Raw genomic sequence first — 12,613 nt, 5'->3', positions numbered from 1 at the left:
TGCAAAATAACAACAGTTTTGTACATCCTTTATAAAGCTCCTCCGAACGGTTTAGCCATGGTTGCTGTGATAATTATTGGTACAAATCTCTTCAAAATAAACAAAGCATTATCTTTTTTTACCAACAAGTTCAGAGAGAAATGCAATTCTGATTTCATCACTAAGCTGAAAAATCTCCACTTTATTCTAAAAAAGAATCGCTTATCGGGAAGGAGAGGAAGAGAGATCTATTCTGCGCCCAAGTTATCGGCGAATGAGAAAGTCACTTGTTACTTTGTGTGGCAGACGTCTGTTTCTTCCTTTCTTTCATGGCGCCGAGAGTAGAATGAGTGTATAAAGGGACTAAACAGCATATGATATGATTGGTCCAAATAAATTGATTCTCAACGTCTGACAGCGAAATTTCCAATTCAAATGTCTGTTTAATAATTTAATAATTATTTCACGAATTTCATTAACAGCACACGCCCCAACCCTGTTTCCACCCCTATGCGTTTCAAGTGTCTCTTCTCTCCAGGCTTACCAATCAAAATTTTGTCCTCATTGCTTCACATGCATGATACACGTCCCACCCAACAAATCCTCCTTCATCTGATTATCTTAATAATATTTTGTTAAAAGAGTAAATTATAGAGCTTCACGTTAAAAACATCCTCTACACTGTTCTCAGCATCCCAGTCTATGTCGTCCATTAATGAGAAACCCAAATACACACCCATTCAAAATAATATATAACAGGTAAATTTTAAATATTGTATATTTTAATTTTTACGCTTTTCGGCATCAGACAAAAGTTGTGAACCTCGTAGCAGCAAGTATGCATCTAATTTAATATGCTTTTAATATCTTTGATGCGCCACCGTCCTTTCAAATGTCTGGCCTACGTGTCAAAGGTGCGTACTGCTTCCATTAATACGGCGATAACTTTGAGTTTAATGACATATCTTCCCCTTTTATATTCAACGATAAGCATTAAATGAACAGGTAACACTGAATGTTTAAAACTATTCTTGTCACTCCTGAAAAATAATCTTGTTACTTATTTCCTTCTTGCGCCAAGCACCCAATTCTTCCCCGTCACTCCTAGCACTCAGTTACCTCTTTTGGGGCCACAACATCTAAGAACCAATGCAAGAAAGCTATTCTTCTTGTTTATTAGTAGTTCTGAGAATAACAGGAATTTTGTAATACGACGTTACTCCATCAACTGCAGTTTTGCAACACCTGGCATAACCTGCACAATGCCAAATGAATGATGTCTGCCATGTTTGTGTTACGTGTCAATGCCCTTATGCTTAAGACTGAAACAAAGATATCAACCAATTGTATCAATGATTAATTGATATGAACTTACCAACCGGTCTCCCCATTATTAGATATATGTTGCTGTAATTTCTCCTTTACGACACTCATTATTAGTAACACAATAAACTGCAGGAAGCAACAAATAACCGATAAAATAAACTGCATTTCTCCGCCACAAACCGACTCACTAATGCTTAAACAGCAAAATGGCATACGTAGATGAGTCGCGTTTGATTGCACGACAAGATTCTCGGAGGGTTTACCTCGCGCCTTTTTACGTCATAGATCACATTTAATAATCTTCCCGTAGATAGCAGCACAAGAAAGAAACTCAAATAACTTGGCAAGTTGCATTTATGACATATAACTTTGAAATAAAACCTGGTGTTATAGTATAATATTTTCCACCTTTAACGTAATTAGGAACATAATGCCATTTTAACTGTACGAAATTTAATTAAAAGTCTATCGACCCTAACCTCTATGTTAAATTTAACCCCTACATAAAGGAATAATTCTAATGTAATGAAAAGTATTTAGTGAGCAATTAATTGCTTCTTCTTCAGATTTTATGGATTAAACATTTTGATCTGTTCTAATTCAGATTTACTTTTAATATTACGAATCTGCTTTAATACATGAGGGCCTACTCCATAGATTTTGAATCCACCATGATCAGCAAAAAATAAATTCTAAGCCTGAAAATAAATTCACCAGATATTATAGGCAGTAATAAATGCAAACACATTAGAAAATATACTAAAGAAAAAAGACCACAAGTTCAAATTACAATGTGTGTGTGTGTTCACTCACCTATGCATACATACATGGGTACAAGGATGAATAAGACTGGTAAACAAATATAATAGACAATAGCAGCCTGGATATTATCAATAAAAATGCCTACTTTCATTTGTAAACCTGTAAAAATATATGCATAGTATAACAATTTATATAAGTCAAAAGCTAGATTCTTGAAAATGATAGTGAAACTTAACCTGGTTCTACCACAATCCACTGATTATTCACTGAAGGTAATTAAAGTTACATTTTGAGTGATATCACCAAAGCAATGCAAGCAATATAAACATAAAGTTCTTTCTTATTACACAAATATTTTAATATTTGATGCTTGAATTCTTGAGGACACAGTTCAACAGAATTCCCTTACGTGGATCATGTTGTAACTAAATGACATATCTTGTCCAAACCATATGAAAACTGAAGGAGTATATGACATATCTCATCAAAAATAACCTTTATTGTACAATAATATAGGCTTAAATCCCATAAAATCAGGGCTGTAGTATAATCGGAGTAGTTAACGACAGCAAACCAGTGCTTTTTAAAGTGTCACTGCACCACCGTGGCACATTTTAAGAAGGTGATGTAAAATATAGGTGGCATAGCACAAGGGACACATGCTGAGCAAGCCAAGTGTTGAAAATACAAAAAAATTAAAGACCATTACTTGAATTTAATCTTTTCACCATTTACCTACATTCAGTGATAAAATTTGACTTTCAAACTGTATTTTATGTAAACATATGCTTAATACTGAAAAAATGCATTATAATTAAGTTACTTTAACCCTTTGCTGCTCTCTTGAATTTACTGCATCCTCGTAATGTTTATGGCTATATTTCTTGGAGGTTAAGTATGATGTTACTATCTTCTGCTAATAGTTCATTACAAAGGATAAACAAAATACAATACCTACATGGGATTATTTTGTATTTTTATATTTATATTTGTTCAGGTTAATGAATAACAAAAATAATTATATATTTTTCTATTAAAATCCATATAAATATTATTATGCAACTCGAAGACACATTTGTGACAGCTGCAGTTTAAATAATTGAAAAGATGAGAAATAAGTTTATTTCAGATCTTAATTATTTTCTCTGATTGTTGGTCATCGATTTTTATCTTCTTCTCATTGGGTGAACTCTGATATTCTGAGTCATTGGTCATCTTTTCTCTCTGGGGGGAACTTGCTTCCATGTTAACCTTAAAGAATAAAACCAGACATATTAGCACAGTCCTCAGTAGTATTGAATCAAATGGCCAAGGAAACAGCTGGCCTAGACAAGGCATTATTTTGCCCTTAAAAGATGGGAATGGATTTAGTGCAGTAAAATTTTTTATTTCTTTAAACACAACATTTTTTCATCTTTCCTCACACGTGTACTTTATTACATAGGTGAATTTCAAACCTCCCATTGCCAATAAGAGAGTTCTATTATGTTATTTCCGCAGCAAAACTATCTGTTCCTCAAAACAAAATATATTTCTATTGAACTCATCTACTCTATCAGTGATAGTAATTTTGCTGAACAGTAATTTATCTGTCATAGTACCCAATCCCAAACCCATTCAGTTCAGTTTACATATTCATAACCTATAACTTTAAAAGTAATTTTAATATTATCCTAAAATCTACACTTATGTCTTTCAAGTGATGTCTTCCTGTGAGGTTACAGACAAAATATGATATGCATAAATCAGATGTCCCATGCAACTCAGATTTCTTCATCAATGAAAGGTTTCTTCTAAAGAAAATCATTATCCACTCTGAATCTTTGAAATCAGAGTTTTCTTTTGTAAAAATATTTGTATACAAGAATATAAGAAATTGGATTTTATTAAGTCATTACTAAATTTAATTTTTATATCTGCAGCTCTGTGTAAAGCACGGAGTTCACCACGGTCAGTACTAATGTTTCACTAACCTCATCATCATTGATTTCTGTGAGAACTTCATCCAGAATTTTAACAAAATGGTCAACATTCTCATGACTGAACACTAAGGGTGGTTTCAGCTTCAGTACATTCCGGTCGGGACCGTCCGAGCTCACCAAGATATATTCCTCCTTCATTCTGCAGCAAAAAATATGTAAATATTAGAATTCATTGTTTGTACCCTAGTGAAAGAAGACTGTCTGCTATTTATTACATTGATTTACATCCACATACTGTCTACATTAACAATTCTGATTTAGTTCTATTGCACTGTAAATATTTAACACATTAACATTAAAACCCAGAAGAAGAACATAAAAATCTGGAAACAGATACAAGCAGGAATGTATTAAGAAGATAAAAGTGATGGATAAATTTTTGAAAAACTGGAAATGTTCATGATCCTGCTACTTATTTATTTATTTATATTTTATTTATTTAAGGTTCTTGAGGGTTGATCGAGATATAATGGAGATAGAGAAAAAACAAATGATTTGGTACGGACACGTGCAAAGGATGGAGGAGGAAAAGTTACCAAAGAAGACTATGAAATGGCAACCAAAAGAGAGAAGGAAGAGAGGAAGACCGAGACCAGGATGGAACGACAGAATTACAAGAACCATGAAAGAGTGGAAACTACCTCTGGAAGGATGGGAAAATAGAGAAGAATGAAAGAAAATATTAGGCACCGGAAGACCGAAGTAATGGTCAAGGAACGGAAGAAGAAAAAGGTTCACTTACCAATGCTCTCAGTAGCTCAGACTTTGTGTCAAATGATAGGATATTAATAATGAAATGGAAGCATCAGTGGCCTAATATAAGATATTACGCAAGAAGCAGAAAAGGCACGATGAACTTCAGTCATTACAGCTGGTCTCTGAGTCAAGATTTGAACCCAGGGTTACCTGACTATAAAGTAAGGGTTTTAATTGCTTGGTCATGATGTTCAGTGGATGCTGCTCTTGTGACTCTAATAATGATGATGACTTTGTTATGAATTTTACCTGGACACTATATGCTGTGCCTTGGCTGTTGCTGGTATCCTCGTGCCCTGATCCTCGACTAAATCAATGCCTATAAAAAGCCCCACTCCTCTCACATCTCCGACAATGGGGTGCTTTAGTGCCAGTTGCCGAAGAGAGTTCAGCAGGTGGTTTCCCACTCTGGTAGCATGTTCACGGAGCTTCTGTTGTTCTAGGACATCTATTACAGCGCTGGCAACTGCACATGACACTGGGTTTCCACCATACTACAACATATCGGTTATGCTTAAATGTTATCTCACCAAAATTTGTGTCCAATTATTTTTATAAAATTCACATTGAATTAGAAAACCTTGCTAGAGAAACAGAAATTAAACTGAAGTTAGCGCATGAAATTCTCTAAAACCTAATTTTATAAAAAAAAAGTATGGTTTGAGTTTAATATTTTATAAAGCACTTACTGTATTGAAATATTCAATGCCAGTCTCCTTGAAGCTATGGGCAATTTCCACAGTTGTGATGACTGCAGCAACAGGATGGCCGTTCCCCATCGGTTTGCCAACCGTAACGATATCAGGAACGATGTCCTCCCCCTGAAGCTGGAATGCCCACCAGTGCTTGCCAACACGACCGAACCCAACCTGCACCTCATCGGCAATGCATACTCCGCCTGCCTCTCGAACGTATCTGCGCAGACAAATAGTGGCTGATTAATGAATTGCAATGGTAATTCATGAGTGTCAACACATTATTAAAACTAATTTAAATATATTTTATGTTCTCCATAACATATTATTTGTGATAGAATAAAATAAGTCTTCTCTGACGATCAGCCTTGTAAGGATGGATTTCTTATCCAGTGTTTCTGACAATGTCTCTGCCTCCATCACTCATCAAATCAACTCTGGCGACAAAGGCAGACGGTCTCTGGATTTGAACACAGTGGCCACACAGATTACAGCCCAGGAAGACTTCATTAAAATGTGTGACAATTCATGCAACTTCAGTAATTAAAATCAAGCTCAAGGAACAATAAATGATACAGTTTCAAAGTAATTAAAGTAATTTCCTATTCAGTACCTGAATACATTACACAAGTAATTATCTGGAGGAATTATTTGACCCCCACAACTCTGTAGACTCTCTGCGATGAATGCTGCAATAGTGTGTCCATCTTCACGTGCTTTCTTGCAGATGTCACGCACTTCATCTGCGTACATCTTCCCCAGATCCTTTCCAGGATGGTCCACATCCCTGTACTTCCCGCGATACACATCTGGACATGAAGCCTAAATGGACATTACAGTTCTTCGTCAGTGAGACTTCATCATTTCATACAAAAGTTATACCACAAAAATGTTGGAAGAAAGTGGTAGTGCGAGAACTGAGGAAAGCCATGATAACCTCAGTCAGCATAGCCAATATCCAGACCAATATTTTAGACTGGCGTCTCTCGAATATGAAGCAGGATTAATAACCTTTCAGTGGAAAAATTCTGAGCCAAGTCTTTACATGAATGAACTGTGTTGATAATCGAAAAAAAAAAAATTCTGTTCAGTCAACCTGACTACATTTTATTATACTTTTATACGCCTTCCATGGTGCATGGTTAAAATATAAGTATCATTCACATGCACCCAAGAAAGATTAATATCAGTGACTTGAGAAACATGGCTGCCTCTTATTATTAAAAGTTAAGAACATATATATAAAATTAAATAATTTATTTAATAATTATTTTAGTTTACAATAATAATGAGACTACCTACTACATGAACCCATTCTGGTTTTCCGCTGCCTCCTGCATGATCAAATTTGTAAGGTGAAATATCAATCAGTGATGTCAAGTGGCCATGGTAAGCACTGAAACAAAATAAATATTGTAAATCATTACGACAGCACACACGGTTTATGGTTTATTTTACACACATCAGTTTTTTAATATTATCACTGTAGAAAACCAGATATTGTAACTACTTTAAAAAAATTTTGTAAGAAATCAGACCAAACATTGTGTTCAATTCTCAAATTATTAGAGACATATAAATATGAGTATTCTGCAAGTTTAATACGTGACTTGTGGTCTTCTGGGTTAAAATGTCATATGGTCGTCACCGTACTGGAGCAGCGTATGACCTCAGTCTTCTGTTGCGAGGATGAAGGTAATAATTTTCTCCAAATTATTTGTAACCAAGACAATAAATAGAATTTTTACCTCCATGAAAAACTCAAATCTTATATATTTTCATCCCTCAATCTGTCAAAAATACTGTTAAAATTAGCTTTTACATTGCTTTAAATTTTCATGCCCTAGAAATTAAATGAATCAACAGTTTTCAAACCAAATAACACAAAATTTAAATAAAAATTTACTTACAGTTCAATTATAAAATAAGAGATGTACATACTGATCCAGCGTGATGACATCATGGTTCTTGGTGTGGGCCCTTGCAAGGCGGAGAGCCAAGTCATTTGCCTCAGAGCCTGAATTGACAAAGAAGCAGACTGAGAGGGGTTCGGGCAACAGACTCGTCAGCTTGCGAGCACAGAGCACCAGATTGTCATGCAGAAAGCGGTTGTTTGTGTTGAGAACTGCCAGTTGGTCACATGCTGCCTTCACTACATCTGGATGGCAGTGGCCAACTGCGTAAGACAAGAAGATTAGGTTGAACTCCACTCTGGAGGAGGATCAGACTGAGGCTCTGAGGGACTGAAAACAAAGTTCTGTGGAGAATGTGTGGACCTAAGGAGGAAACTGCATGATGAGGAGTCACATAATTTATGATCTTCAGCATATCCTGCACAGCGACCAACAGAATTCAAGGATAATTTGGACAGTATACAGAAACTTTGACAGAAAAGTTGAAAGAAAAAGATAATTTACTAGACTTAGGGGTAGATGAAAGGATAATATAAAGGAAAATCTTAAATAAATAGAAAAAAGTGTGTGGACTGGATTAATCTGTTAGTAACAAATAATGGTACCTCTACTTACCATGGGCAACATTGTTGATGCAATCCAAATATTGTCTGCCCTTCTCATCGTACATATACTGACCCACTGCCCTAACGATCTTCAAGGGGTCGGATCGATAAAACAGCTTGCACGATTGCCTGCAACCACACAGTCCTGACACAAAAACAGTACAAACGACGTTAGGCTAAACATTGCTGATTACAGGCCCATGTAATGTTCATAAACACTAACAGTCCAAAGAGGGCACCGATTTTGTTAACACGTTGGTCCCCCAAGGGCATATTAAAGCACTTTTAAATAATGGGTGTACTGACAATAGTAAATCAAGAGACTTAAGTAGCTCCATAGAGTAAGTCGTTATTGAAAAGTTCATTGTTTCTCAACTGATCAATAAATTCTCTGCTTTTAAGGAACCATGAAGTTCATTGTCGTTAAAGAAAGAACATTAATTTTCATTTAATTGTTTTCAACAATCGTATTAGACAATTTCCTAGGGTTGTGTCCATGTTCACAAAAGACAGTCACTGTTCCATATCGAGTCAGGTCAAATCCATTCCACACTTTCACAACCAGTTCCTGCAAGCTTTATTTAAACCCGCGTCTAGCTTCCAAATGTTCTCTTCCATCGACTTTTCCGACCATCTCTTCTCTAGTAAAGGAAAGAATCTTACATTTTAAACAGTAACTTAATAATTGTATAAGTAATTTACTTCAAGTTTTTTGACAATTACGATTGATCACAAGGAATCGTCGTCGCCTTTAATTACGTAGAATAGGACAATCTTTGTCCGGTTCTCACTCTATTAAGTTTGTTCCAGTCATATCATATGTAAAACATCGCTTCTTAAAAAACAAATAAGAAATATAAGTGGGGGAGAGGGGAGAATATGAAGGACTGAGCGACTGATTTTTACGTGAACAAACAAGTTTCAAGCAAATACACTTTTTAAGTCGTTGAAGGAGGAAGACTAATACTAGAAGAATTAAAACAGGCCCACAACTTCAAAGTCCAAAGTATGAAAAACAACTTCCCCGACAGTAAAAGATAAATATGTCCCCGTGTGGAATCGGCTTCTACGTCACAGAACCTTGAAGTTAATCAGTTAATTAGTCAGAACGTCACTAAGGAAATATTTTGTTCACGAATGGCAGTAATTACAATTGTTTCCTTGAAAACCGATGGACTGGCATTAAAAAGTAAAATGCATTCGCCGTCCTCGCTCGTGTTCAACATTGGCACGTCGATATACAAGTATCAAATTGTACGATCGACATTTCCCGTATCTGCTCACAGCATTTCCTCCTCTTATCAGAGAACGAATGTCAGTCGAGGAAACTGACATCGCAAAAATCGGTCTTGTAGCTGCAGAAATGAACCTAGCAACAGCTGAATCGAACAGTTTCCAAGAACTTGCAACTACCACATTCCTTCGTAAGCAACACAAGGTCGAGCGATCGGAAAGTAAAATTGTTCATGGTTAGTATTGCTGTCTGACACAATTTAAATTTTATAATTTATTTCAACTCTGTCGTAGTTTTTCATATACCACGGTATAAATTTCTTAGTCTTTAGAGAGATAAAATTAGAAATAAAACATGCCATGAAGGAAAGAAGGAAGGAATTAAAAGAGGTATAGGAAATAGTGGAGGGAAGAAACGAGAAATGAAATAATTAACGAAATAAAGTAAAGACAGGAAGATAAATACGATGTAAGAAACAAATTAAGAGGAAAGAAACAAGGAAAAACGTAAGAAAGATCTTTAGAATGATGCGTGTTGTAAAACACGTGATGCAACCGCGCAAACACCTGAAGACTAACAACTTACCAACACAAGCTTGATTATTAAACGCCCTTGAAATTATGATAGAAATATCAATAACAATTGTAATGGCGGCCTTGGAAACAGCTGCTGCATAAACACCTTCTTATCTTGACATAACAAGCGTCTAACATTGACTTTAAGAGGTCAAGATTTTTTTTATGTATTTTTTGTTCCCGACTCGAAGACACTTGCCAAATGGCAGTTTCTTCATCTGGGACATGTTGCAGACTTGTTTACCAGTTTTATTTAGAAATGAGTCAGTTCCTTTACCCCACCCAGCAACACGGCTCGGTTCGACTCGCCAGCTGCCGATTAAAAAATGCTCTATCAAGTCATACAGATTGACCTAATTTAGTAACAAACTTAACTGCCCAGCTTTGTGGTGAGAGTAATTACGTGAGAGGTTGACAGTGATTTAGCTGATCAACAAATTCCGCTCGTTTTATGGAGTCTGAACAGCGAGATTTCAGTTTCTTACGAAGACAAGTAAGATGAAGAGCTGGGATGTTGCACCATGTACTCAGACAGTGATCGACGTTTCAGAGGAGCTTATAGAATCTTCCCTATTCCCCTAAGATCCATGTGAACGCTTTATAGAGCAGGGATAACTGCGTATAGGCACTTCGGCAACAGATTTTTATCTTAGAGTTTCATTTGGTTCTCTAAATAAACGAGATTATTCCTTGAATTTTCTTCAATGGCTGGACTTTGTAACACAGATGCTGTTCAAGAACATACACGTATGGTATTATTTAAAGGAGAAAACTACGCTCTAAAATTAATACAAATAAATGATTTGTGCTTGTTCGATGGTAAATGTCAAGCGCCGTGGAGCAGTTAATTAATCCAGAAATTCTGTATCTTTTAACATGATCTATTCATATTTTAATTAAGATCTTCGACTTTAATTTGAAATGTTTTCGATACGGCAAACATATAACAGAGACAAAAATATTTTATGAACCAAAAGATTGGAATTCTTGTTCAGTACTACGTCTTTTAACGATAACAAAATAATTAATTGCGTCATTTATATTAAGAAATTTTAATAACTTACCCCACGTGGCGTTTTCTCAGCCGTATAGTCTCGCATTTTGGTATCTTTTCTTGTGAATCCATAGAGGCTTTCTTCAACAGCGAGACATCAAAGTTCTAACAGAAAGCTACCAATTGTTTCAAAGCGACTAGCACGCTTTATGTATAGTTGTATGAAGCGAACTGAGCATGCGCGGAATGACGCAACCAGCAAATCTGAGCTATTGGTTCTTATCGCTTATATTAATATGCTGATACACCATATACACGATTTTCACAACTGCTATTTATAAAGGTTGTTATTAAATGCGATCGTTAGAATTCAAGGATAAAACAATTGAATCGCGTTACTTCTAAAGCACACTTTGTCAAAAGAAAATGTAATTTTGAAAGCATGATAAATAATTTATGGGCTGTATGAGGGATTTCAATGAAATTTGATATCGGGGCTGTGAGGGCTACACTAAAAGTTGTACAGAGTGTAAGTTTGGTTTATATGATTCAACAAAATTTCTACATAAATTTCAATAATATTTAATACAGGTCTCATTACGACTGGCAACATTTGTTTCAAACAACTTCTCATGTCCTGAAAATGTTAACAGAATTAAAGAAAAATAATTTCTGTCTGCATTATTATGTTTTCTGCCTTCGTCTGTTAGATAGATGACGAGTTTCACAATCGACTGGGTGTTCTGTCAACACAACATGAACACATTCAAAGGCCACCTTTCAGGAGATAGCTTATCCTTCAGATGTTAACAATAGCCAGATGAGGTAATTTATTCAAGTCTACGTGCCGAAAGTGACATCTGAACTCACAGAGACCAACTACGTAGTGATAAGATTCCAAAGATGATAATAGCTGTAATAGCGATGGCCGTTGTCCATTGTCTGAATCATATTCTGCGTTATGAAGACAAAGTTGATAAAATGAACAGGGTGATCGATTAGGATACATATATTATCTATGAACTTACTGATCTGCACAAAGATACACAAAATAAACAAAGAAAATTTGTCAACGAGCACTAATACGAAGGAACAATACACGAGCTAATAAATGTTGTTTTGTTTCTTCTAAATAGAACGAAATTTTTCAGCTAGAGTGCCGAACATTTTTATTCAAATGCGTTTGTCCGTATCTGAAAATTGTTTTAAAACTATTGAAGTACCGGTGACATCAGCTCGTCGTCTTGTCTCTTTGTCAAACTGTTGTAGTCGATATTTGACGTTTTTATATCTGTGAAGTATGGCGACACACGCCTTATTTACGAAATAACAAGAGATAATGCTAGGGATATTCCCACGTCTTCTGTCCAGCTGGTTATAAATGGGCATGCTGGTTTCGGTCAGGGCCCTGATAAAGGCAGGAAAGCTGTCGAACGACTACACGGAAATATTTTGCGCGACCCTCATTTCTAGTTCATATTATAAATACTTTGGGTTTGTATGAGATTTGAGTTTCTCACGGTGGTGAGAATGACGATGTTCTTCTGAGGTTTGACGCCGTATATACAGCCCTGAAGATGGAGACAGTATGTTTCTCCGAAACGTTAAGAGCGCGTGGAGTGTTACGCCCACATCCCCATACGCCTTCGTGATAAACATAGAGAATGAGTATACTGGTTCGAGCAGAGTCGTTGCTAAGAAGTTAAAAGTTCTTCAGGTAAAGAAATTCCCCACCTGTTACAGAATTTGAATAACTCTCTAATGATCCAGATAAATCCAATCCACACTTAAT

At 35.9% G+C, this 12,613-nt stretch overlaps 2 protein-coding genes across 6 annotated transcripts in view; both read right to left on the bottom strand.

The window, feature by feature from the left end:
* Csgalnact (Chondroitin sulfate N-acetylgalactosaminyltransferase) overlaps positions 1-2,046 on the bottom strand; it is a 157,215-nt gene extending 155,169 nt beyond the window's left edge. Inside the window, exon 1 of the mRNA XM_022082295.2 lies at positions 1,355-2,046. The gene's annotated coding sequence lies outside the window, so the exon portion shown is untranslated. The remainder of the gene's footprint in view (positions 1-1,354) is intronic.
* A 144-nt stretch (positions 2,047-2,190) lies between these two features.
* LOC110838756 (5-phosphohydroxy-L-lysine phospho-lyase) lies at positions 2,191-11,052 on the bottom strand. 5 transcript variants are annotated; one of them, XM_022082299.2, is made up of 9 exons: positions 10,892-11,052; positions 8,029-8,147; positions 7,442-7,676; positions 6,803-6,896; positions 6,114-6,322; positions 5,495-5,720; positions 5,055-5,299; positions 4,041-4,188; positions 2,191-3,318 (listed from the first exon to the last, which is right to left on the bottom strand). In XM_022082299.2, exons 1-9 carry the CDS (start codon positions 10,951-10,953, stop codon positions 3,193-3,195), a joined length of 1,464 nt encoding a protein of 487 aa, XP_021937991.2. In that variant the 5' UTR covers positions 10,954-11,052; the 3' UTR covers positions 2,191-3,192. The 5 variants fall into 5 exon arrangements, with proteins under 5 accessions (XP_021937991.2, XP_087203720.1, XP_087203721.1 ...); XM_087347594.1 differs by having other exon boundaries at positions 7,442-7,517; XM_087347595.1 differs by having other exon boundaries at positions 7,411-7,517; positions 10,892-11,051.
* Between the last annotated feature and the right edge of the window lie 1,561 nt (positions 11,053-12,613).

This window comes from Zootermopsis nevadensis, unplaced genomic scaffold (genome assembly GCF_977971745.1).
Source record: "Zootermopsis nevadensis isolate Lab colony 2312 unplaced genomic scaffold, Znev_1.0 Znev_ptg000012l, whole genome shotgun sequence".
NCBI classification, from domain to species: Eukaryota; Metazoa; Arthropoda; class Insecta; order Blattodea; family Termopsidae; genus Zootermopsis; species Zootermopsis nevadensis.
Note: the sequence above shows the minus strand (reverse complement) of the source record. Positions and strands in the feature narration are given on the sequence as shown.